The sequence below is a fragment of the Erinaceus europaeus genome, unplaced genomic scaffold (genome assembly GCF_950295315.1).
Source record: "Erinaceus europaeus unplaced genomic scaffold, mEriEur2.1 scaffold_307, whole genome shotgun sequence".
NCBI lineage: Eukaryota > Metazoa > Chordata > Mammalia > Eulipotyphla > Erinaceidae > Erinaceus > Erinaceus europaeus.
In genome coordinates, this window is record NW_026648251.1 from 127,160 (window position 1) to 154,527 (window position 27,368).

Consider the following 27,368-nt stretch of genomic DNA (forward strand, 5'->3'; position numbering starts at 1 on the left):
ATTTTATTTATTTATTGTTGGATAGAGACAGAGAGAAATGAGAGGGGAGGAGGAGACAGAGAGGGGGAGAGACAGAGAGACATCTGCAGCCTTGCTTCAACACTTGTGAAACTTCCCCTCTGCAGATAGGGACCAGGAGCTTGAACCCAGGTCCTTGTGCACTGTAAAGTATGTGCTTAACCAGATGTGCCACCACCTGGCCCCATTCTCATAGTAAGTCTTTAAAAATAAAATAGATGGGGGCCAGGTGGTTGAGCACCTGGTTGAGCGCACATGTTACAATGTGTAAGGACCTGGGTTCAAGCCCCCAGTCCCCCCACCTGCAGGGGGAAAGCTTTAAGTAGTGAAGCAGTGCTGCAGGTGTCTCTCTGTCTCTCTCCCTCTCTATCACCAACTTTCATCTCAATTTCTGGCTGTCTCTATCCAATAAATAAATAAGGATAATTCAAATATAAATAAATAAAATAAAAAAGAAGGAACAGTCCAAGAGGTGGTACAGTGTATAAAGTGTTTGACCTTCAAGCATGAGGTCTCAGTTTTAGTCCCCAGAATCACATGTACTGAAGGGATGCTCTGGTTCCTCTAGTTCCTCTTCTCTCTCAGAAAGAGATGGCTGGCAAGATAGCTCACCTGGAAAGGTGCCTGCTTTGTTGTGTGTGTCTCAGGTGAGATGCTCTACCCCACTACACTGGGAGAAGACTTGTTGTGATGTCTTTCCCTCTCTCGCTTTGTCTCTCTTTTCTCTTAAAATTTTTTTGTCACCTTTATTTATTGGATAGAGACAGCCAGAAATTGAGAGGGTAGGGAAAGATAGAGAGGGAGAGAGACACCTGGACCTCTGCTTCACCACTCACAAAGCTTTCCCCCTGCAGGTGGGGACTAGGGGCTTGAACTTGAGTCCTTGTGCATTGTAACATGTGTGCTCAACCAGCTGTGCCATCACCCAGGCCCTCTACTTCTGTTTACAGGGTTGGTAACAAGAGACTGAGAGTGAATTGTCAGGAAATATGACTTAATTAGTACAAAGATGCGGTACTTTCAAAGCATAGGTGATATTAATATTTTAAATGTGAATGAGGCCCAGGTAGATGTAGACAATCACCATTTTCTTAAAATTATTAGTAATCGCCAGTGAGGTATTAGTAAAGGAAGAAGAACTTGAATGGAGAAAACTGAAAATGTACATACTGTTAATGCTACTCTCCACCATCCTTCTCTTCCAAAAGATGATTTATGGACTGGCCTCTGTTAACAAACAAAATGTGCTTATTTAGGAGATGATCCCTGGAAGTTAAACGTAATTACTAAAACATCTACTTGAAGAGCAAAGACCTTTACCTGTACTAAAGATCTGTTCATATTAAAATAAAATTAATGCTAGTTTCCTCCTGTGACAGTTCTTCAGATTGCTATTTTATGATCTTAAATGCTTTTTGAATACTTAGGTCCTCTTTGGGGAAATCAGAATAACAAGGAAAGGAGAAAGCATACTATTTATACAGAAGACTTCAGGTTCAGTCCCCATACCACCATAAGCTAGAGATGAGCAGAGCTCTGGTGAAAAAAACAAAGAAATAAACAAACAAAGCAATAACAACAACAACAAGCACCAGAAACAAAAAACAACCAAGCAAACAAAAACTAAAACCAAAAACTTCCACACATTGCAAACATACTGCACAGGACAAACAGAAACCCCTATAATTGGAAAAAGACATTTGCACATCACACATCTATAAAAAAAATCATACAGCTCAACAAAAGAAAAAAAAAATAACTAAAGGAGCAGGGCAGTGGTGCACCTGGTTGAACCAGGTCCAAGTCTCTGGTCCCTACCTGCAGAGGGGAAGGTTCATGAGTAGGGCTGCAGGTATCTCTGTTTCTGTATCTCCCCCTCCTCTCTCAATTTCTCTCTGTCCAATCAAATAAAAGAAAGGGGGGAAGGGTTATTTTTTTCTTTTAATGAGCAAAAGATCTGAACAGACAGTTTTCTAAAGAGATACACATGACCCACAGACATATGAAGAAATGTCCCACTTGACTTATCATTAGATAAATGTAAATTGAAACTACACTGAGATTCCACCTCAAGATGTGAGGGTGATTGTCTGAGACATCTGTCACCCCACTGATGGCCAGGGTTGACTCAATTGATCTGGCTGGCTAGGTGGGTGTCCCCTTCCTTCCTCACCTCTTCATGTGCGTCTCTCCCCCAGCTGGATATTTAGGAGTAACAATATTTGGTGTTCTTAGGAAGAAAAGAGTTGTATAAATCCAAGATAGTACTACAAACATTTATGGGGGAGCTAGGCAGTGGCATATGCGGTTAAGCGCACACACATACTATCATGCGGAAGGAAATGGGTTTGAGCTCCCGCTTCCCATCGTCAGGAGGGACACATCATGAGCAGTGAAGCAGGTCTGAAGGTTCCTATCTCTCTCTCTTTCCCTCTCTATCTCTACTCCCTTCTCAATTTCTCTCTGTCCTGTCAAATAAAAAACAAGAAAGGAAAAATGAAGCAAAGCAAACAAACACATGGGATAAATGGCTGCCAGCAGTGGTAGATTCATAGTGCTGGCACTGAGTCCCAGCAATAACCCTGGTGGCAATAAAACAAACAATTTATGTGACCAGCAAAATAGTTCACCTGGATAGCACACCTGCTACACCACACACAAGACTCAGATTTGACTCCAATCCTTAATTCAATAGAGAAAGCCTCAATGCTTAAGAAAAATGTATTCTTTTGTTGTTATTTTTTTTTTTCATCACTCCTGTCACCAAAGGTCTGTGTCTCCATCCCCACCCCTATAGATAAGCACTATAGTTCTCCCACAGTCTTGAAAATAAGTTGACATGTTGCTTTTTTCACATTTGTATATTCAATTGTCTATATCTGCATATGAGTGAAAGAAGCCATTCTGTAGTTGTCCTTCACCCCCTTACGTGCTTCACTGAGCATAATCTTCTCCAGTCCATCCACTTTATCCCAAAGGACACAATATCATCCCTTTTTACTGCTGCATAATACTCTGTTGAGTAGATGTTCCATAACTTTTCTATCCATTCATTTGTCACAGGGCATTTTGGTTGTTTCCAGGTTTCTGCTATTGTGAATAAACCTGCTATAAACATGGGGGCATATATGTCCCTTCAAATAAGTGTTATTATATCTTTTGGATATATGCCTAGCAGTGGAATTGCTGGATTGTAAGGCATTTGCTTTTGATTTTGTTTAAGGATTCTCTTCTATACTGTTCTCCAGAGTGGCTGTACCAGTTTGCATTCTCACCAGCAGTGTAGTAGAGTTCCTCTCATTCTCTCTCTCTCTCTCTCTCTCAACATCCTTGCCAAAATTTACCTTCTCTTACAGAAAAATGAAACTAGACCACCACCTAACACCATGTACCAAAATTAACTAAAAATGGATCAAAGATATGGATATTAAACCTGAAACTAAAATACACAGAAGAATATATTGATGAAATATTTCAGGACCTTAACATTAAAGATGTATTGGGGGGGGGAAGCAGTAGCATAGCAGGTTAAGTGCACATGGCACAAAGCGCAAGGACAGGCTTGAGCCCCCAGCTCCCCACCTGTTACAGGGGGGTCACTTCACCGGCAGTGAAGCAGGTCTACAGGTGTCTATCTTTCTCTCCCACTCTCTGTCTTCCCCTCCCCTCTCGATTTCTCTCTGTCCTATCCAACAACAACAAAAGCAATGGCAACAATAACAACAACAACAAGGGCAACAAAATGGGAAAAATGGCCTCCAGGAGCAGTGGATTTGTAGTGCAGGCACCAAGCCCCAGTGATAACCCTGGAGACAAAAATCAAATAAAATAAAGATGTATTTGGAGACTCCATCTCATGGGAAAGGGAAGTAAAAACAAGAATGAATAAATGGGACTATATCAAATTAAAAAGATTTTACACATCAAAAGAAAATTCCATAAGGATAAACAGGAAAACCAGCAAATGGGGAAAGATATTTGCACACTACTCTTCAGACAAGTGGTTAATATCAAACATCTACAAAGAACTCCTACAATTAAACAACAACTCAATTAAAAAACGGGCAGAAGACATAAACAGACGGTTTTCTAAAGAAGAGATATCCATGGCCCACAGACATATGCTGGGGGTATGGATCAACATGCCAATGCCCATGTCCAGTGAAGAAGCAATTACAGGAGCCAGACCTCCCACCTTCAGCATCCCATAAAGAAGTGTGGTCCATACTTCTAGAGGGATAAAAAATAGATAAATTTCCAGTGGAGGGGATGGTAAGAGAACTCTGGTGGTGGGAATCATAAGGAATTGTACCCCTGCTATCTTATAATCTTGTTAATTATTATTAAATCACTAATAAAAAATTTAAAAGAAAATAAATTTAAAAAGAAAACAACAAATATAAGAAATATTTCTCATATAACTCAGCTATAAGAAATATATAATAATAATATAACTATATAAATATATAATAATAAATATAATAAATAAATATATAATAATAATATAACTCAGCTATAAGAAATAATAAAATATTCTCTTTTTCCAGATCCTGGGTGGAATTTGAAGGATTAATATTAAAGGAGATAAGCCAAAAAGAGAATGAGTACTGGGTGATCTCACAGGTGGAACTTAAGAAGAAAAGAGGGAAGCACAGGGTGAAGCTTGTAGGGCATAGGGTGTATTTCAGCTAAGCAAAGAACTCTGCACTAGGAGCAGATGGGGAAGAGAAGGGATCAAGTAGCCAGTAGACAATGGTGAATAGGAACTTGGAACTGATAGTAGTAGTGTACAGACACCTATCACAGGAAGATAAGAAATTGTGCCCATGTGTCAACAACTGTCTTGTAAACCATTGTGTCACCAATAAAATTATTTGGATATTAAAACACAAACAAACAAAAAGATGTATGCTTTGTCATTCTGCTGGAAGCTCAAGGTAAAAAATGTAGAGGCACCATATTAATGTAATCTGCAGATACAAACTCCTGGCCATATGGCAAATGGGGAATGCTGTTCATATATACCATCAAATAGGCACCGTATGGGTATGATACAGCCAGTTGTCAGTGCTTTCCAGCTAGAGTCTGACACTGAAGAGGAGGGATGATGGAGCAACCAGACAGATCTGGGCTTAAACTATAGCTCTGTCACTTAACAGACTTGGAGCACTAAGTAAATTACTTAACCCTTTAGAGACTCCCTCATAAAGGCACTGTCAGAGTTGGCAGGAGAATGACATAGTACATAAAAAGACTCGTACCCACAAACAGTGCTTAATAAATGATGGCTTTTATTTTTAACATCTCATCTGCTAAATTAAGCAGATTATTTTTAGTGTTCCTCAGTTTCCAAGGAAGTTCTTGTCTTCCATATTCTTTTTTTTTTAAATTTCTTTATTGGGGAATTAATGTTTTACATTCAACAGTAAATACAATAGTTTGTACATGCATAACATTCCCCAGTTTCCCATTTAACAATACAACCCCCACTATGTCATTTATCATCCTTCATGGACCTGTATTCTCCCCACCCACCCCAGAGTCTTTTACTTTGGTGCAATACGCCAATTCCATTTCAGGTTCTACTTCTGTTTTCTTTTCTGCTCTTGTTTTTCAACTTCTGCCTGAGAGTGAGATCATCCCATATTCATCCTTCTGTTTCTGACTTATTTCACTCAACATGATTTTTTCAAGGTCCATCCAAGATCGGCTGAAAAACGGTGAAGTCACCATTTTTTACAGCTGAGTAGTATTCCATTGTGTATATATACCACAACTTGCTCAGCCACTCATCTATTGTTGGACACCTGGGTTGCTTCCAGGTTTTGGCAATTACAAATTGTGCTGCCAAGAACATATGTGTACACAGATCTTTTTGGATGGATGTGTTGGGTTCCTTAGGATATATCCCCAGGAGAGGAATTGCAGGGTCAAAGGGTAGGTCCATTTCTAGCCTTCGGAGAGTTCTCCAGACTGTTCTCCATAGAGATTGGACCAATTGACTTGTCTTCCATATTCTATACTCATTATTATTACATATTTGCTTCAGCCTCACTTTGAAAAGAAGTTATTTAGTACTTTTCCTTTAGTGCTACTTGCATTATGTAAAATTATCAAGCATTCTGTTTTTGTTTATAATGTTGCTTTTACTATTATAAAATGAGTTATCTCAGGCAGCAATACATTAAAAGTAATGAACAGGGGTGGGTAGATAGCATAGTGATTATGCAAAAAGACTCTCATGCCTGAGGCTTTACAGTCCCAGGTTCAATTCCTGACACCACCATATGCCAGAGCTGAGTAGTGCTCTGGTAAAAAATAGTAACAAAGATAAAATGATAATAATCTAATCAGTTGAAAACACAAAGCAGAACTTGGACTAGAGTTGGGTGTATTGCACTAAAAGTAAAAGACTCTGGGGTGGTGGGGGGAGGGTTCAGGTCCTGGAACATGATGGCAGAGGAGGACCTAGTGGGGGTTGAGTGGAAATGTGGAAAACTGGGAAATCTTACACATGTACAATCTATTGTATTTTACTGTTGAATGTAAACCATTAATCTTCCAACAAAGAAATTAAAAAATATATGTAATCAGTAAAACTGACATTCTATTCTTCCTGTCAACATATATCCACTAGATGACCTCTGGACCTTAGTTTTACTCAGAAATATGTGTCTAAAGGCATCCTTTTGTATACACTAAGTGCAAATTTATTTTCTGTAGACATTCCCTTTACTTGATTTAAATTAAATCTCTGCTGCATACTTGTGGTCACAGAAATCAAACTTTAGGCAGGTCTCCCACTTCTATTTTGTTCCAGAAAAGTGATGAGGGAAGAATGGGGAAGTCACCATATATCTAGTAAGGGTGAGGAAACTTTTTTGTGCTACAGGTTATTTGGATGTTTATAACATCATTCTTGGACCATACAAAATTAGCACTTTATGGTGCTATGAAGAAAAAAAAAAACTCCTAAATTTATTGAATTTCAAGTCTAGCTTGCAACTTCAAGTTGAGTTGGCAAGGCCAGATCAAATGATCTACCCCCCTCACCCTACTCCGCCAGTGAGGTCAGAAAGGTCCCTACCCCTGATAGAAGAAAAGCATTAATAGCTGCTACTTTGTGCTGCCCAAAGCAGGTGATCTAAATCTCACCCATCAGGTGGTGCTAGAAAGCATAATGATTATGCAAGGACACTCTTGTGCCTGAGACTCCAAAGTCCTGGGTTCAATCCCCTGCACCTCCATAAGCCAGAACTGAGCTGTGCTCTGGTATAAAAAATAACAAAATAAATCCCACCCACCTACCATTTTAAGTTCACTTTACCTGAAGCACGGGGCAGGGGGGCGTTCAACAGAGAGAGAAAATGTTAAGAAAGATGAAAAAAAGGAGGGGCATTTGATAGTAGTAATAGGTGTAGGTGTAACTTGAAAAAGGAGACATAACTATGGGGGGAGGAATGGGCAAATATATACAAATATAGACAGTTGTAAAAATAATAGTCAACCCATATCTTTGACTTTGGAAGAAGTACTGTCATTTCTAATGAAGGGAATGGGGACACAGAAGTGGTGGTGGGAACGGTGCAGAATTATACCCCTGTTGTCATTGTGTAAATCCATATTAAATCACTAATAACTTTTAAAATTATCCTATTATAGTTGTTCAGTGCAATTAGTAATGGGAAGGAAATAGAGGACAAAGAAGCAGCAACAGAGAAAAGGAACAGAGCAGGCATCAGATAAAGCTCGGGAATACAGGGGAGGTGTAGAGTGGATTGTAGGGGCCCAAGTGCCTGGGATGGGAAGGGTAGGATCTCTGGCATAAGCGCGGGAGTAGGGGCCATAAGTGCGGGAGTAGGGAGGGATAGGGCCCGGGGTTCACCCCTTACTGAGGTGGTGATGGCTATGATTGGCTGGTCCATTTTGTCCTCCTCCTTCTGTAGTTTGGTGTCACGTTGCTAGGAGGCGCCTGGGGGGCGCGAGTTCTGGAGCATGCGCAAGCGACTCCCCCCCCCCCCCCTCCACCAGGCGGAGATGGCCGCGCTGCGTGAGGAGGATGCCGGGAGCATGCGGGACTGTAAGGGCTTGAGCGCACCAAAACTTCAGCAGCTCTGCCAAACCATTGTAATCTTGCACGCCCAGACAGGTGCATATTCAAGCACACTTGCTAAATCTTAAAGTTTAAGAAAAATAAATAAATCTTAGCAACCTTTTTTTAAAAAATCGTTTTATGGGTGTATGTGGGGGGTGGGGTGGATGAGTTTGCTGTAAAACTTTTGACATATGGGTACAATATCTCATCTCCCTACGATAGGTAACTCGAGTTAACCTCGGCGTAGTGCCTTTTACACCACCAGTCCAAGTTCCATCTGGTGTTTTTCCTTTTTTTTTGCCTCCAGGGTTATTGCTGGGGCACGATATCTGCACTACAAATCCACTGCTTGGCCATCCCCCCACCCCCCATTTTATTGGATAGGACAGTGAGAAATTGAGAAAGGGAAATAGCGAGAAATAGACATCTGCAGATTTGATTGACCACATATTAAGCATCCCTGCTGCAGGGGGGGAGCAGGGGTTGGAACCCAGTGTGTCCTTCACCAGTGCATCACCACCCCGCTCCCTTTGTTTCTCAAGCTCCATTTATGAAGTGAGATCATTTGGTACTTGTTCTTCTCTTTGACTTCTCTCACCAACACTACTCCTTTGAGATCCACCCAAGATGAGGCAAAGGAGATGGCTTCATCATTTTGCACAACTGAATATATCTATACCAAACTTCCCTAGTCATCTGGACCAACCAACTTCTAAACTTTGTTTCTAATCTCCAGATGGAAATCCTGGGATGTGATTCTCTTGTTTCCAGAGCACTAGTGTCTAGCACAGTAGTTCTTAAACTGTGAAAAATTCTTTCCCATCTGTATAGACTCCTCTTTCAACCTCTGGATGGCTTCTCAACCTATAAAAAGACTCTTTAGAAATCCCCACAACCTCATTTTCATAGAGTACCTACAGTCTTCCAGGTATGTCACATGCATGTCTTTTAATTTAAGGTAGGTATCAATCTTATTTAATGGACAAAGATAGACTTACTGGGACAGTTGAGCAGTAGACTCAAAATCAACATCATGTGGCTGAGCCAGCTCAAATCTAGGTCTAACATCCCACTGCAACTTCCACTTCCAGACTTTCAAGAATGTGAACTTATTTTTTTTGCCTCCAGAGTTATTGCTGGGGCTCGGTGCCTACACCAGGAATCCACTGCTCCTGGAACCCATTCCCCCCCCACACTCTTTTTTTTTTTTTTGTTACCCTGGTTGTTTTTACCATGGTTGTGGTTATCATTACTGTTATTGTTGTTGGACAGAACAGAGAGAAATGGAGAGGAGGGAAAGATAGAGAGGGGGAGAGAAAAACACCTGCAGACCTGCTTCACTACCTGTGAAGCGACTCCCCTGCAGGTGGGGAGCTGGGGGCTCGAACCGGGATCCTTCTGCCAATCCTTGCGCTTTACCAACTGCACTACCGCCTGACCCCCGTACACTTGATTTTTAAGTATTTAAACCTCCCACTTCTCTAAAATGGTCTCAATCTGCTGCATACACACATCTTTCAACTATAACAGGACTGAAAACTGAAACTAGTAAGTGGTCCAATTGCTAACATGGGTAGGGTGTTCTCAGCATTTCCTCCCCCATTCTTGGATCCCTTCTCCCTGGACAACCAGAATTTGAATACTGGTACATTTGCTGTAATTTATGATACTTGTTTACAAAGAAGTTGATAGCTGCTATCTACCCATGTAGTGTTATGAAGATTAACTTGAGTAAGATGTCTGGAATCATGTCTGGCCCAAAGCACTCAGCAAATGTAGGGACAACTTTACAACCCAATCTCATCTCTCCAGAATTCATTCTTGAATGTGCAATTCCAAACCCAAACAAGCCATCTTCATTCTTCCCATGTTCTGCTTGAAATGTTACGCCCTTCACTGACAGCCTGGCAAATCTCAAACTCTTCAAAACCCTTCCTCCTAGACTCCTTAGCCCTGCAACCCCATCCAAATGACCCTGTTTATTACCTTTTTAAAAGGACACACATCCAAGCAAACAGTTTCTCCCCTAATTTTGAACATAAGTAAAACACAGATTTTTGCTTTAAACTGTTTGGACAAAGGTGTTCAAAATGTGTTGAATAGCTTCCATGTACTTGGTTTGGTGTGGGGAATAACCTGCATCTCAGAAAGATGAGAAAGTGTACCTACGTGTCAAATGTTTTGTAAGCCATTCCCTAATAAAACAAAAACTACCAATGTGGGCTAGCAAAAGTTCAGCTAAGGTTCAAGCCCAGCCCTACCACACTGAATCAAGCTTTGGTGCTATGGCATCTACCTGAAAAAGCTGGCCCTTCAGTGGACATCTCCATAATAACAAAAAAAAAAAAAAAATCTGCATACAAGGTTTTTTTCAGATCTTCAGATTCTGGGTCAGGGCCCAAGAGTCTGAATTTCTGTTAAATTACAACTATCGGATGACTCTGATTTCATTCCTCTTAAAATAATGATTTAAATTCATTTGACAGAGCCTTAAAGGGGGGCAGGAAAAATGGCTATTGGTTTGAAATGATAAATTTAAGTTAATGAAAAATCAGTTTTCACAAATAGAAGAGATCAAGCCCATTAGTGTCCCTCAATTCTAACTTTCTTATTTTGGTTGAGCCTATAAAACTGGCTCAGCAGACTAGGGACTAACACTCTAGAGACTGAAGAAAACAAATCTGATGAGAAGGTACAGAGAAGCCCAGAAACCCACACAAGGTGTGAAACAGAGGGGACAGCTAAATGACAGAACATTTTTTTAACATCTCAGAAATAGAAACAGCAATGGGTCAATGATTTCAAGGACTTTACTATCTGATATATGTTCCTGCCCACCCCTCCAACCCAATTAAAAAAAAAAAAAAAGAAAAAAAGCAACCACTGTCTTGTGTTGGCAAGGTAAATCTGGAAACACTTGCTATAATGCACACGTCTCAGGTTTGATCTTCGTCCCCACAGCACTGGTGGCATCTGTCCCGTTCTCTATCTGAAAAAAATCAGCTCACAGAAGTTGACAAGGCAGGCAGTAGAAAAATCTGTCTCTTCCAATGGAGGGGATGGCATAAAGGACTCTGGTGGGGGGAATTGTATGGAAATGTACCCCCTCTTGTCCTACAATCTTGTCAATCATTATTAAATCAATAATAAATAATAAAGAAAATCTGTGTCTGTCATTTTGTGACAAACTATCACAAAAGCACACAGGAGAGGCACAGGAGCCCAATGGTGCAACACCTGGTGCAGCAAAGTGTAGGGATCCAGGTTTAAGCTTCCTACTCCCACCTATAGGAGGAAGCTTCACGAGTGGTGAAACAGTGTGGCAGGTGTCTGTCTCTCCCTATCTCCCCCTTCTGTATTGACTTCTGTCCAATAAATACAGAAGAGGCACTATCTTTGAGAATATAACTGCACTGAGCTCAACAGTGCCTATGCTATTTATCAGGTACTTTGGTAACCATTTTAGGATTATTTTCAACTGTAGTAGATTCTTTTTAGAAGTATGAAAGCAAACCCATTATAGATAGCCCTGAGAAATATCAATTGCCACGATCTTAATATAAATGTAGGAACTATTAAGTGCAGCTGGAAAAGCACAGGGTCTGCTTGCTAAAGGATCCTGGTTTGGGCCCTGGAGCTCTGTGTTCTGGAGGGGTATTCCAGCTTCTTTCAGATGACGCTACCCCCATGTGCAATAAAATCTTTTTCTGATAGAGATGGGCAGCAATGAATTGTCCCATGAAACGATTAAAATCCTTGTGGCTATAATCATTAGGTACCGACTACTGTTTTAACCCTGGCTCTGGCTTGCTATATATATATATATATATATATATGTATGTATAAATAGTCTTTTTTTTTTTTTCTTCCGACCCTGACCCCCCCCTGCGACCACCCGACGGGCGTCGCGATATAAAGTCTTTCATTAAGAATTTAAAAGGTAGTTTAAAAGAAAAGCCTGATAACTACCTTTTGAGTAGCTTAATTATAGAGAAAGCAAGGTAGAAGCAAAAAACTAAAACAAAGCTTAGTTACTGCTAGTCTACAAAATATACTTAAAGGGGAGGTATAGCACAACTCACTTTCCTTTGTTTTGTGAACAGACTTGAGCAAGTGGGGGAGGGACAGGTGGTCCACACACCTGGTCGAGTGCACATGTCACCACATGCAAGGACCAGGATTTGAAGCCCTGCTCCTCACCTCCAGGGAGAATGCTTCATGAGCAGTGAAGCAAGTCTGCAAGTGTCTTTCTCTCTTCCTATCTCTCCCCTCATTTCTCTGTCCTGTCAAATAAAAATAGGGAAAATTTAAAAGGGTCACTGGGAGCAGTGGCTCTGTGGTGCTGTCACCTAATCCTAGCATTCAAGCAAACAAAAAGCACAGGTGGGGAGATAGCTGCAAAATGGTTATACAAAAACTTTCATGCTTGTGGCTCAGAAAGCCCAGGTTCAATCCCCAGCACCATCATATGCCAGAGATGAGGAGTGCCCTGGTGAGGGGAGTAAAAACACAAAGATCTTTTCCCTCATATCTGGATTTTTACTTTTCTTTAACACATATCATATGGTTGTAGTAATATGGACAAATGAATGTCACAGTTGGAAAACGAAGGGAAAAATACCAAACACCTATACCATTTCCATGCTAGACACAGAAATTTAAAAATATTTCATTTTGGCTTTTTGCATCTTTTATTTTAACGAGAGCCCTGCTCATTTCTGGCTTATGGTGGTGCTGGAAATTGAACCTGGAACTTCAGAGCCTCGGGTATGAAAGTCTTTTTGCATTGCCACTATGCAATCTCCCCATTTTAACTCCTGCCACTATAACTAAAAAAAAAAAAAAACAACAAAAAACAATCATCTAAATTATACCACCTCCACCATTTTATTCTTGAAGCTATTCTACCTCATATTAAATGACTCAGATTCAAAGCAACAACTGGGTAAATTGTAATTTTTTTTTTATTGGAAAACAAATATACAACTTGGAATGGATGAGGCAAATTGTGCCATAAGCAGATTTTCTTTAAGTGGCTAAAACAAAGTTTAAAAAGCAAGTAACAATAAAATAAAATGTTTCTGGTACAGGACCAGCAGTACAAAAAAATAGTGTACGAGTACCTGGATAATACACCCGTTTTGCAATAGTGCAACTTTTAAGAACATTGTTGACTGTCCATAGTCCACGCAGAGTTACAACTCCACACTTCAACAATAACATGCTGACAGTTCCTAAAGAAAACTACTTAAAAAAAAAAAAAAAGGCATGACCCAGATGTTCCCTCATTTGACCAACTCCATCTACATTTAGATGTGCAGAAGGGCTTAGATATATCCAGAGTAAGCCACATGCAACATGTTACTTGATCAAGTTTCTAAAATAAGGTTTCAGGACAATGACAGTAAGATAAGGGAAGAAAACATGGAGGAATGAAGTCCTACTTACTATACATGCATATTTTTTTTGACAGTAGGGGGAAATCTCTTACAGATAAGTTACAAACAAAGAAAAGGCAAATAAACAATTTTGTACAAGAAATTTAACACATTTTGTACAATGTCTTCACTTTGCTGTCATCATTTGTACAAACTCTGAAAAAGAAATAGAGAAAATTGAGTCAATAACAAAAGACTAGCAACATCAATCATCAATCATATTTACTCAATCACAGAACAGTCCCCATATCCTTTCACTGCTCGAAATTATGAAGTGCAAATAAAAGCAAAGCTTGCAAAATCTAGGCTTTATTAATAAAAATTAATGCTTTAGACAGGCCATTGGAAAATCTAAAAAGTATTCTTGCATGTAATACTAAATGTGAAGCACAGCAAAACAGTTTCAGACTAATTAAGGCCAATTAAAAGATTTATCACTTAGCAAGTATCTCTAACTTAAATTCAAAACACAGAAGTGGTGAGACAAAGACTTACCTTCATAGTTTACTTGACCATCACCATCAATATCTGCTTCCCTGATCATCTCATCAACCTCTTCATCTGTTAACTTCTCTCCAAGGTTTGTCATCACGTGGCGAAGCTCAGCTGCACTAATATAACCATTACCATCCTAGAACAGTTGAGTAAAATTATTGAAATCAAAGTTTAATAAGCTTACTAAATATCAGGGATAAAATATACTTGAGAAATCTATAAAATTACAAATATGAAAATAATTGATATATAAACAAAGTATCACTGGAAAACAAACAGGATTCCTTATATAAAGTCTTTTTTTTACATTCAGACTTAAGTAATACTTCTTTTGTCACAAGTTTAACATCATACTAGGAAATCTCACTTTATGCCAATTTATTTTTCAAAAATTTTATTATTGTGGTCTGAGAGGTGCATTGGACTCTCAAGCATGAGATCCTGAGCTCAATCCCTGCCAGCACATGTACCAGAGTGATGTCTGGTTCTCGTCATCGTCCCCCCTATCTTCCTTATAAATAAGTAAATAAAAATTCTTAAAAAAAAAAAATGATTGAGAGGAAGCCAGAGCATTACTCTGGCACATGTAATGCTAGGGATCGAACTCAGAACCTCATGTCTGACTATTCACAACTTTATCCAGATCTTTAAAACATGGTATTTAATATTGGCTAATCACAAAAACAAGCATTTAGAGAGGCACCAATGTCTTCACTTCATTAAAATTTAACAATAACCTTCCTGAATACCTACCTTATCAAACACACGGAATGCTTCTCTAATTTCTTCTTCACTGTCTGTATCTTTCATTTTTCTTGCCATCATGGTCAGAAATTCTGGGAAGTCGATTGTGCCATTACCTGAAATGGTTTGTTTATAGTTGAAGCATCACAAGGATATTTAAAGGCTCTATCTTCTTCAACTCCCTCCGCAAACCTCCAGACTTACTTACCATCAGCATCTACTTCATTAATCATGTCCTGCAATTCTGCTTCTGTAGGATTCTGCCCAAGAGACCTCATTACAGTTCCCAATTCTTTTGTTGTTATAGTTCCATCCCCATCCTTGTCAAATAGTGAAAAAGCTTCTTTGAATTCTGTTTGATAGAAAGATTACAAATCCAAATGTATAGGTTAACTTTAAAAAAAAAATCCTAAATGAAATGTATTAATCTAACCTTCGAAGCAAAATAGTAGTTGGCAGTAAATGGGATTTTTGAATCCTGAAGTAGCATTAACCAATAATACAGCATGTGCTTATATTGCTTTGTCAGGGAGTTTAAAAAATCTAAAGTGTTACTACAAATATTATGCCAATATCTAGAAGATAAGTTAAATTAGCAAAGTGTATCACTGAGAACAAAGATAATTTTCACCTTTCTTTAGACAGTATCGCCAAGTTAGTAATAGAGTGAAAAAAATCATTAACTTTTTTTCCTTTCTGGTGTGTGAAATCATGTTGCTTGCAGTTTACCACTAGAGCAGACAAAAGGCTATTGGGGCAACAGCTCAGAACACCTACTGCCATTATTTTTGTTCCAAATAGGAAAACAAAAGACTAAATTTAGTAGTACAAAGGACACATAATTGAGTTAAAAACAAATACATTCCAAAAGCATCAGCAAGGGAGAAAAACAGCAACAACAAAAACCAGTGCCAAAGGAACCATTAAATCCCCCAACATCTATATAGACCTAGAATGAATATACAACTGGCAGGTGTAAGAGATGCGCTTTACCACATCCTCTTACAATTCAAGGAGACTTATTCCCTGGCTTATCTAACCCTGCTCTAGCTAATATTAACATCTCCATTTCACTAGCTTTTCTCTAGACTCAACTATCACTGATTTTTTTCCATTACCATATAAATGGTTTCATGTCTCAGTCTAAAATTAAGTTCAAATCTTAGTTTATATTTGCCCTTGCATCTTCCCCAAGTTTGGAAGGCACATCTATTTCTTCAATACACTCTTAAAATTATTTCCAGCTTCAACTTTTCAGTTTCAAATGCTAAAAATAAGCTCACCAATAACAAACAACTACCCAGTTCATTTTAAAAATAAACCCCAGTTCTGCTAATCTAATAAGTAACTAAATCTTTTCTGCCCCACAGCCAGCACGCTCATTATCTGTTAAGTGGAAAAAACTTACTAAGATTAGGGATCTAATTGGTTATGTGTCATGCACCTAGAACTCCCTCTGCTTGGCAAATAAATACTTACTAAGAAAAAGATACCATTTCCTTGTGTCATTCAAAGGTACATTGAAATTGTCAAACCTCTTAGCTTTCACAGCAACTATGACTGCCCATCTTACGCTGCTCTCAAAGTTCTTACATCTCTCTTACATTTAGAAGCAATCAATGTTCTTTTCTTTACCTACTTATAAGTAAAGATCATTTGTATCTTCCATTAACATAATTCATTAACTTCAGACTTCCTACGGTACATTTCCCCTTGCTGACTCAAGCAAGACTTACAAAAACCAATTCTATGCTCTGCATCAACCCAGCACTTGCCAAGTAAAGGCCATTTAAAAAATTTTTTTATTTATTTATTCCCTTTTGTTGCCCTTGTTGTTTTATTGTTGTAGTTATTATTGATGTTGTTGTTGTTGGATAGGACAGAGAGAAATGGAGAGAGGAGGGGAAGACAGAGAGGGTGAGAAAAGACAGACACCTGCAGACCTGCTTCACCGCCTGTGAAGGGACCTGCCTGCAGGTGGGGAGCCGGCGGCTCGAACCGGGATCCTGACACCGGTCCTTGAGCTTAGCGCCACCTGCGCTTAACCCACTGCGCTACAGCCCGACTCCCTGTTAAGGCCATTTTAACTGATCCCTCCCCCAAATCTGTCAACAAGTTTGCTGAATTCTGCTACTTAAATACTACCTGATACTCCCAATGTGTACTTATATATACATATATATAATTTCATCTAAGCCTCCAAACCTGGAAGACGTATGGTGTAAGATTTCAAACTATTCTAACTCAAAATGTTTTGCAGAGACGCTGTGCACCACAGAAATGGGGCCTGGAAGGACCAGTGACAGAGAGCAACAGGGCTGAGGAGAGGAAAGAGATGCTACATAAGTGCACCCACTCAGGTGACTTTCAGGGCAAGGTGGGGCCAGGTGCAGCTGTCCTTGGGCCACCACCATCTCTCTTTGTTGACAGGAGTCTAAGATGATAGAAACCAAGAATCAGGAGAATCTCACAAAACCATGGGCACAGGTGAGCACTGATGGGAAAGTAACTACCCACAGAAAGAAGGTGGTTCAGAAACAGCTACAAGAGATTAAACAAGCAAACAAACACACACCCTTCAGATTTCCTTAAATTATATCTCTGCAACTGAAGAGGTAAACACATTCACAAGCAAAAGGACAGTGATCCATCCACTTTAACAATCCTCAAATTCAGATATCTCTTGTCAGCAAACACTTCCACCACTCTGGCAGTGCTGAGACAACCCTGACAGAAATTGCTATTTTGCATCTTAAACTTGCTTGGAGCCAACAATCTAGTCTGAGACTGGCTGAAGCTCTGCCCAAGCAATTTGCAGATGGAAAAGCACCAACTAGAGAATGATGATGTTAAAGTTCCTGGCCTGAAATACTCTGACGAGGCTTCTAAGAGTAAAGCGAACTGAGGCAAGTCAACTTCTAAAATAAAACAAAGGGCTGGGGGAACAGCATAATGGTTATGCACAAGACTCTCATTCTTGAGACTCTCAAGTCTTAGGTTCAATCCCCAACACTACCTACCATAAGTCAGAGTTGAGCAGTGCTCTGGCCTCTTGTCTTTCTTTGTATCTCTCTTTCATTAAAGTAAATAAAATATTTAAAATATCGGTATCTGTTATTCTGACCTTTTTTAAAAAAAATTTTGTTCATGGACCTGATAAAATCTAGATCTCTAATATTTTAGAGCTCAAATCACTTGGGTACTACAGCTCTTTTCGGCTTTTCTTATACATCACTCACTTTTGTAGCTAAGCTAAAGAAGCTTGAGAATGAAGTTTGAAACAAAGATCAATAAAGATCTTTTGCCCAGTGAGGATTCAGAACTCTGGTGGTGGAACGGTGTGAAAGTATATCCCTGATGACATGTAATTTTGTAAATCAATATTAAATCACTAAAATAAAGTTATTTGCCTAGTATAGTTTTTAAAAATTTTAAATACTTTTTTTTATATTTGTTTTTCCTTTTGTTGCCCTTGTTGTTTTTCATTGTTGTTGTAGTTGTTATTGTTGCCGTCGTTGTTAGGACAGAGAGAAATGGAGAGAGGAGGAGAAGACAGAGGGGGAGAGAAAGACAGACACCTCCAGACCTGCTTCATCACTTGTGAAGCCACTCCCCCTGACCGGGATCCTTACGCTTTGCGTCACATGCTTTGTGCCACGTGCACTTAACCCGACTCTCTAGTTTTTATTTCCTTTTTTAATTTCACTGATACTGATCTGCACACAAACAGTAAGGTTGTTTTGTTTTGTGGCTTCTCTCCCTCTATCTTAAAGAGTTAGCCTCAGTGGTGAAGCCCCAGTGACAGGAAAACAAATACATATACCAAACAAAAGCCACCATCTATGCTGTAATTATAGTTGGTTTATTGATAGAGGGAAAAAATGGAAATACTTTTTCAAGGAGCTGGGAGCAGGATCTATTTTAAAGATTTGTTAAGTGGGGGGTGGGAAGAGCATCATTCTGGCACGTGGGGTGGCTCAAGCTCAAAAGACATTATGCTCGAGTCCAACCCCTTATCCACTGTACCACCTCCAAATTTATTTCAAATAGCTAACTTTTAGTAAAAACAAAACCCAGGTCCTCAATATCATAGAACTATCACCCTCATAATTGACAGGCTGTACCCTAACCCACTCAAGCAATGCCTACTGAAGTTCTATGAAGCCAGAGTATTACTCTGCCTTTATCCGCTCACTAGTAACTCCAAGGTGCTTTGATTTTCTTCTTCTTTTTTTTAACCAGAGCACTGCTCAGCTCTGGTCGATGGTGGTGTGGGGTATTGAACCTGAGACCTCTTGAGCCTCAGGTATTAGTCTCCTTGCTATCTACCCCTGCCCAGATGCTTTTCTAAATCACATAAACATTGTTGGTTAGGACAGAGAGAAATTGAGAGAGGAGGGGAAGACACAGAGGGGGAGAGAAAGACACCTACAGACCTGCTTTAACCACTTGTGAAGTGACCCCCTAGCAGGTGGGGAGCCAGGGGGTTATTTTTTTAATCAAATTAAGTTTTATGCTTAAAGTGGACTATGATAATCTAAGGAAGGTAGTCAGTCACCAATTAGGAAAAAAAAAATTTCCCCACCTGCAGGGGGACAGCTTCATGAGTGATGAGGTAGTGCTGCAGGTGTCTCTCTCTTCCTTCCCTTTCTATCTCCCCTCCCTCTCAATTTCTGTTCTATTAAATAAAGTTAAAAAAAATGTTTTTTATAAATCCTTCAAATGTCAAACACCAACAACTACGCATCATAACAGAATAGTCAACACACCTAAACTGTTAACAGTGCCACACTGGACTGTTATGACCAGCGATGTATATAAGTCTAGTAACTTCACTTCAACAGGAAGCATACTTTTCTTAGACCAAGTTATTTGCAGTTAACAGAATTTCTAAACAAGTATGAAGTAGTCACTATCATACGAAGATAAAAACAGCTCTGAAAGTACCCAAGTATGTTTAATAATGCTCATTGTATGTGTCAAGTTTTTTCCCCCTTATCTTCAAGTAGGTCCTAGATGCTTTTAAATTTTTACTGGGCATTAGGAAGTACAATTTACGAGATTAAAGGGGAGAAAAACTGCCTTCACCTCAGGGTGGACACTGAAACACACCATGCTTAGGAAGGACTTTTGGAAGAAGCAGAGTAAATCTTAGGGTAAGTTGTGTTCTAGAACTTTTTTTTAGTGTTGTACTCCTCACTGAGGACGTTCAAGAAATATTTTCAGTCTTAACAATATAGGAAGTATTAGAGATATAAGAGGAGACCAAAGAGGCAACCCACTAAGAGTTTTTGCTTTAGTAGCATAAAAAACTTTGGAGCTTCCATAAAAAACTAAAATCTGGAGTCTAAAGTTTTATAAGCTTAGGAAAAGGCAGTGAAGGGAGAGAACACAAAACAGTTTTTTTGTATGTGTAAGTAACTCACCCTAGATAGTGAGTCTGTTTTGTCATGTACTGAACTTGGGTTAAGCTCAGCCCCTACCACATCAGGGAAGGCTTCAATGCTGTTGGGATCGTATGCACTCCCTGTCTTATGTAGATAATGACCAAGTTTAATGTGTTTGGGAGGGCAGTAACAAATTATCAGTTACAGACAGGTATCTTCAAATTTCCCATACACCCAGAATTGAACTGGCAAAGTGTAGTAACTAAACAGGAACACTGAGAAATGAGAGGCAGAGAAGACAGGCAAAGCAAAGATTATCTTTAACACAACTCTGCATGTCAATTATATCATAATAATATTGTAAAGAAAAAAAATAGCTGTCTCTTTGTGTTAGACAAAAGTTGTTGATAAACAAACTCAAATTATGACCCAAAAAACTTTTACTTCACAAATTTAAGAACTTGGGTTATGTACCCATGTGCCATCAACTGTACCACAAACCATTAACCCTATAATAAAGTGATTTTGAGGAAAAAAAAAAAAGCTAAGATTAAATGTTTAAGACCAGAGGGGTCAGCAGTGGTGCAGCCAGCAGGCACAGGCACAAGGAGCTGGATTCAAGCTCCCCCCAAAGCCCACCTGCAGAAGGGAAGCCTAACAAGTGGTTAAGCAGCCCAGCAGGTGTCTCTTTCTCCTCTCCCTACTATCCTCTTTCCCTTTCTATTTCTGAGGGGGGTAAGCAGGGAGATAAGTGTGTAAAGGATACCAGGCACTAACCCAGCAATGTTGGTATGCTTCTAGTTCTGCTTCTGGGATCCCTTCTGTTACATTGGTTTGGTCTCGCTCCGCTCCCCCTGCCTCTGGGAGATTTTGGTTTAGCTACTTCCTTCTCCCCGCCCCCTATCCTACGTTCTTCCTTGGTTCCTGAGCTGCAGCAGGAGGAGAGTGACATTGTGTGGTGATTAGGTTGTTGGACTGCTTGCCCGCTCGTGAATAAAAACTAAACTGCGTTCTCAGCTCAGCCATGTGTCCCTGGTTGTCTGTTACCCACCCGTGAAGCCAGCCCGGAGAAAACAACACAGCAATAACTAGTGATAATTAAAATTACATATATGTATTTTTTAGTCTGGAGATTTATCAGAACTGTAGAAATGGACCTAATCTTATGACCCAGCAACCCCTCTCCTTTTACCCAATGGGAAAAAACCAACAAACAAACAAACAAGCCCACACACAGTTATGCCCACCAATTTTTACAGCAGCACAGTGAAGAAGAGGAATAGCCCGACTTGGAAGCAACTCAAATGCCCATGGACAGGTAAGTGGCTAAGGAAGTCATGGCACATGTACACAATGTAGTAGTACTATGCAGCTGTGCAGAGAGGGGGGGGAGAAAGATAGACAACACCTGCAGACCTGCTTCAACACCTGTGAAGCAACCCCCCTGGCAGGTGGGGAGCCAAGGGCTGCAACCGGATCCTTAACCAGTGCCTGCGTTTTGTGCTACACGTGCTTAACCTGCAACGCTACTACCTACCCCCCGCCCCCTTTTTTTAACTAGAGCACTGCTCAGCTCTGGCTGATGGTGGTATAGAGGATTGAACCTGAGACATTGGAGCCTCAGGTATAAGAGTCTCTTTGTATAATCATTATGCTATTTCCCCATGAAACATATATATTTATCTATTTATTCTGATAGGACAGAGAGAAATTGGAGAAGATGGGGGAAGACAGAAAGACTCCTGCAGCACCACTCCTGAAGCTTTCTCCCTGCAGGTAGGGACTAGGGGCTTGAACTCAGGTTCTTGCATGCGGTACCATGCCATGTGTATTCAACTCAAGAAAGAAAAGAAAGAAAGATAGAGTTTAAGATTGGAAATATTATTAGACAGCTCTAGTCCCTGGAGGAGATATTATATAAGAAATCATTTCAGGGACAGGGAGATAACATTAGAACACAATCTTGTACATCTCTGAAGCCCCAAGTTGAACCCTTGGCACCACCATCTGTCACGGATGAACTCTTGTAAAAACAAATTAATCTTAAAAGACTCAGAACAACTGGTACATTTAATGTAGTATAAAACTACTCCCCATGCTCTGATTACTTCAACACACTCAGTGCATGCCATTTACTAATTTCCTAACCCCAAATCAAATCCTCACTGTAAGTGAAAACAGAACCTGTTAAATTTGATCTTTAATGCATTGTACTTTACACTGTCCTATACTGGTTCCTCCAAGTCTGTGCTGTGTTTAGAGAAGCCAGCTACAAGGCAGGCTTGTTTTAACTAGGCAATGTAGTTGAGTTCTAATTCAGTTTCTCCATCAATAAAAAGGGGGACTGGTCAGTGGTGTAGTGGTTGGAGCCTTGGACTTGGACAATCAGGCATGAGATCCTGGGTTCAGGCACTTTCATCCCATGTGTTAGAGTGCTGCTCTATGGTTCTTTCTCTTATACAGTAATGGTTATGCAAAATAACTTTCCTGTATGAGGCCAGAAGGTCCCAGGTTCAATCCCTGGCATCAACAAAGACAGTTAAGCAGTTAAAACTGCTACAGTTAAAACTTAATTGTTTTTGCTATTAAAAACCTAATGGGGGGGGGGTAGATAGCATAATGGTTATGCAAAGAGACTCTCCTGCCTGAGGCTCTGAAGTTTCAGGTTCAATCCGCCCCGCCCCACCACCATAAACTAGAGCTGGGCAGTGCTCTGGTGTTTCTCTCTGTGTATTTCTCTTTGCATCTCTCTCAAAAATAAACAAAACAAAATAAAAAATACATTAAAAAAAACCTAATGGGGGGCCAGGCGGTGGTGCACCTGGTTAAACACACATAGTACTAAATGCAAGAATCCCGGTTCGAGCCCCAGCAGTTCCCCACCCGCAGGGGAGGATGCCCCACAAACGGTGAAGCAGGTCTACAGGTGTCTATCTTTCTCTCTCCCTATCACCGCCTCCTCTCTCAATTTCTCTCTGTCCTATCCAATAAAACGGGGGGAAAATGATGCCAGGAGCAGTGGGTTCGTAGTGCAGACACCAAGCCCCAGAGATAACCCTGGAGGCAAATAGTAACAATCTCTCTAATAGCAAAAGACAGAACTATAGAAACGTTTCAGTACATCAATAAAGAAAAAAGGGGAAAAACTAGCAAGTTTCCCCAACAGTTTTGATGTTACCATAGAACACTGTAGGGGCTGGGCAGCAGCTCACCTAGCTGTATTTCCACATCATCATGCATGAGGACCCAAGTTCAAGTCCCTGGTCCCTACCGACAGGATGAAGCTTCACAAGCAGTGGGACAGTGTTGCAGTATCTCTCCTTCCCATCTCCCCCTCTCACCTCTATAAAAAAAAGGGATGGGGAAGTGGAGGTGAAGAGGGGATAGGAATGGCCACCACAAATGGTGAAAACATGTAGGCACTAAGGCCAAGTGATTGGGGGGAGGAGGGGGAAGAGGGGCCCACAACATTAATTTTTATGGTTCAAAAAGACATTTGAGTTTTATGTTAACGTTACATATTTCCATATCATGTCTAACACAAGATTTAAGAAAAGTACATTTCAGCATCTTTCATGGCTTTTTAAGACAAAATTCAACTCACTACTCCTATAAAACAATGCTAACTTCTAAATCTAAAATTTAAACTATAGGTTATGGTGGGGGGAGCATACTAGTCTCATGCAAATGGGACTCTCTATGCCTGAGGCTTTGAGGTCCCAGGTTCAATCTCCAGCACCACAAACCAGAGCTGAACAATGGTGTGGTCAAAAATAAACATTTCTCACCTGCAATCTGCTCTTCGGTCAGTTGGTCAGCCTACAAAGAAATAAGAAAGGTAATTTAGTGTAGCATTTGCATAATTTTTGAAAATCTTGCTAATCAGCACTCAAAGAAATAAGTTTTAAGTTTTCAAGGTTCATCTACTATCATAACTTCACTGTTTGAACTAGTATTGTTCAACATTCCTTAGCACTGACAACAAACACAAGTAGACAGAAAACATCTGATCCTCAAGGCAAAACTACCAAGCTCCTAGGAAAGACTCAAATTGTCCTAATGGGGCAACACAAATACCAGTAGTTTTCACCCTTTACCTCCTCGCCTGTAGAGGTGACTGCAGGGGATGCAGGCTCTCAACACCTTTCCTACATGAACTAACCAATACTGAGTCCAGTCATTCATTTAAAGTCCCCAAATAAGCCTCAGACTTAGCACTTGTTTTAACTTTTTGGAGAAATGTGTTCTATGTGTGCTTGACCCAGTGCCCCCACCTTTTTTTGAGAAACATGTACCCATACATTTAGTAAAAACCATTATATAAAAATGTGTAATATTTATTTTTTGTGCAATCTTCATAATAACTCAGTAATGGGAGTATTCCCTCTCTTCCAGCTGAGGATAGAGGCTTGTGCTGAATTTGGGGAAGTGTAAATACAAAATTAATAACAAGGACTAAGCTCTAGGGTGTTACACATATCCAGTGCTTGTAACTCCACAGCATTGCAGCATATCAAGATGTTGATAACACAGTAACTGCTGCTTCTTGTGGCAAAAAAATCTCTAAACATTTCACTTCTGTGGTACTGAGGGTCACTGCCAAAAAATAGGTTCCTATTTAAAATTTCTACCCATGTGGAGCCAAACATACTATGATTGATTAGTCCATTAATTTAAGGAAAAGAACAAACCCTGCCTGGTTTCATTTTTTTTAACACCTTAATGTAGAGCAGCACTGCATAATTATAAGATCCTTTTCTTCTTTTCTTTTTAATTATTTTTATTTATTCAATATAGAGACAGCCAGAAATTGAAAGGAAAGGGCGAGACAGAGAAAGAGACTGAGAGACACCTGCAGCACTACTTCACCACTCCTTAATCCCCCCCACGAATAGGGGCTTGAACCCAGGTCCTTATGCACACCAGGTGTGACTCCACCCAGCCCCCATAACTATAGGATCACCATGAGAAAGTTTAAGAAACACAGAAAGCAGAAGTGTCTTTTACCATGTAGCAGTTTTGATTTAACCTTGAAACTCAACTTATTTTTTAAGTAGCAAACAAGAAAAAAAGAGACAGCAAGGCAAAACCCCGACAACAAACCTGAAGGGCCACTAAACTCAAACGCAGAAGTTCAAAACAGAAAGCCAAAACTTGTATAATCCACCCTTCAAATCCAAACTCCCTACCAATTAACCCGGTATAAAATAAGTCACCAGGTAGAGCATGGAACTGCAGGGGTTGGGGTGTTCCATGAATGGTGGAAGCAGTACTGCAGGCAGCTCTGAAACAAATAAGCAAAAAAAAAAAAAAAAAACCTGCACCATTATTTTCCCTAGAAATATTAAAAATCTCACTAAGTACACTGAGTATTGTTTACTTTATAGTTAGAGGCCATAGAAGATTCACTGTTAGCCTAATTCAAACCTCTATCATAATTTCTGAAGCATGTTCTGGTCAGGGAAAAGTTTGGTGTTTCAAATCACCTCACATTCATCCAACAAAACCTCTCATAGTCGACTTCACCGGTGTCACAAGTATACTAGTATCTGTTGCAGGGTCTTGAGTAGAACTTGCTAGCTTAATTTCCACACAGAATGTAGACATGTTAACATGCCCTTTATGGCCTAAGATGCTCCATATTAACTATGATTCACAATGAGACAGTATTTCCACAAACTGACACCACAAGGTGTAGCCCAGGGACAGATTGGCATGTGGAACCAGTTTAGGATTAAAACATTAAACTAAATGTGTAGGAAATATTGCAGCAAAGGGCTGGGTAGTGGCAAACACAGTAGAGTAACCCTGAATGAGGTGGGGAAGCCCTCCCCCCTCTCCATTTGTCTCTATGAAGAAAAAAAAGGGGGGGAATGAAGTACTGCACACATGTGAAGGCTGAAAAGTAACTATAGTTAATATGTATGCTTAGGCAGAAGGAGACTTTGGAAAGGCTCATTTACATGAAAGTTGAAAATGTCATAGGATGAAAACAAGAATTTAAGCTAGGAAATAAAACAGTAAAATAATCCAATTTTGCTTGTAAAGTCAACAATGAATGGCCTCACACCATCCTGTCCAATGCCACTTCTTCAAGCAACATGCAATCAGATCACAAGTAGACCAAGCCAGGCACATGATCTATTCCCTGGATTGTGCTTAGAAATGTGAATACTTTTTAAAAATTTATTTATTGGTCATATCAAGTTTTAAAAAATACTTTACCAGCAACATTCCAACTGAAGCCTACTAGAAGAACACAAGATTTCTTGGGTTTCTAATTTGTCAGTCTTTCCTGACTACAAGCAAATAAAGGTTCTTCTGTCTAAGAGTGTGTCATTTTCTTAGTTAGAAGAACTAGTAATACTTCTGGGAGATCTCAAGCTCATTAGCATGTGTTTATCCCAGTTAGATGAAGATTAATTCACCAGAGAGATGACTAGCTCATACTCCTTTCTACAACAATTGATAGAATTCTTTCTACTGAACCTGAACTGGAATTGGTGTACTGCACCAAACTAAAAGACTCTGGGGTGGGGAGAATACAGGATGACAGAGGACCTAGTGGGGGTTGTATTGCTATATGGAAAACTGAGAAATGTTATGCAAGTACAAAATACTGTATGTACATATATAAATTCCAGTTTACTCAAACTGCTTTTAGATACAACAACCTCATAAATAGTTTTTTTTTTTTCTTATAGGGATGGGAAGAGAGTTCTGTGGTAGCACAAATAACTTCTATGAAAAATCCCAAGGGTGGTCCGGGAGGTGGCGCAGTGGCTAGGGTACTAGATTCTCAAGCGTGAGAATTGGCAGCACATGTTTGGTTCTTTTCTCTCTCTCCTATCTTTCTCATTAATAAATAAAATATTTTAAAAAAAAAAAGTCCCAAGGCAAGGCTGTCAAGCACCAAAAACCTGGGAAGAAGCAAACCAAGGGGCTGGGTGGTGGCGCACCTGGTTGAGCACCCAAGGACCTGAGTTGAGTCCCCACCTGCAGGGAAAAGCTTTGCAAGTGGTAAAGCTGTGCTGTGGGTGTCTCCCTGCCTCTTTCCCTCTCTATCCCCCCCCACTTTGCTCTCAATTTCTGACTGTCTCTATCAAATAAATAGATTAAAAACATTTTTTTAATAGGAAACAAAATCCAAAAGCCAAGCCAAAGAGCTCGCTCAGCCTTAAGAGGATAGGA

At 39.9% G+C, this 27,368-nt stretch overlaps 2 protein-coding genes across 2 annotated transcripts in view; both read right to left on the reverse strand.

Annotated features, from left to right (window-relative positions):
• Window positions 1-13,336, reverse strand: part of STPG4 (sperm-tail PG-rich repeat containing 4) — a 56,999-nt gene extending 43,663 nt beyond the window's left edge. Inside the window, exons 1-3 of the mRNA XM_060184860.1 lie at window positions 13,237-13,336; window positions 12,255-12,310; window positions 1,189-1,245 (exon numbers count right to left, since the gene is read on the reverse strand). Of these exons, the coding sequence (XP_060040843.1) occupies window positions 1,189-1,245; window positions 12,255-12,310; window positions 13,237-13,336 (213 nt within the window). The remainder of the gene's footprint in view (window positions 1-1,188; window positions 1,246-12,254; window positions 12,311-13,236) is intronic.
• Window positions 13,337-13,371: 35 nt separating this feature from the next.
• CALM2 (calmodulin 2) lies at window positions 13,372-24,110 on the reverse strand. Its single transcript, XM_060184861.1, has 5 exons — window positions 23,966-24,110; window positions 14,999-15,142; window positions 14,800-14,906; window positions 14,047-14,182; window positions 13,372-13,707 (listed from the first exon to the last, which is right to left on the reverse strand). Exons 2-5 carry the CDS (start codon window positions 15,066-15,068, stop codon window positions 13,679-13,681), a joined length of 342 nt encoding a protein of 113 aa, XP_060040844.1. The 5' UTR covers window positions 15,069-15,142; window positions 23,966-24,110; the 3' UTR covers window positions 13,372-13,678.
• Between the last annotated feature and the right edge of the window lie 3,258 nt (window positions 24,111-27,368).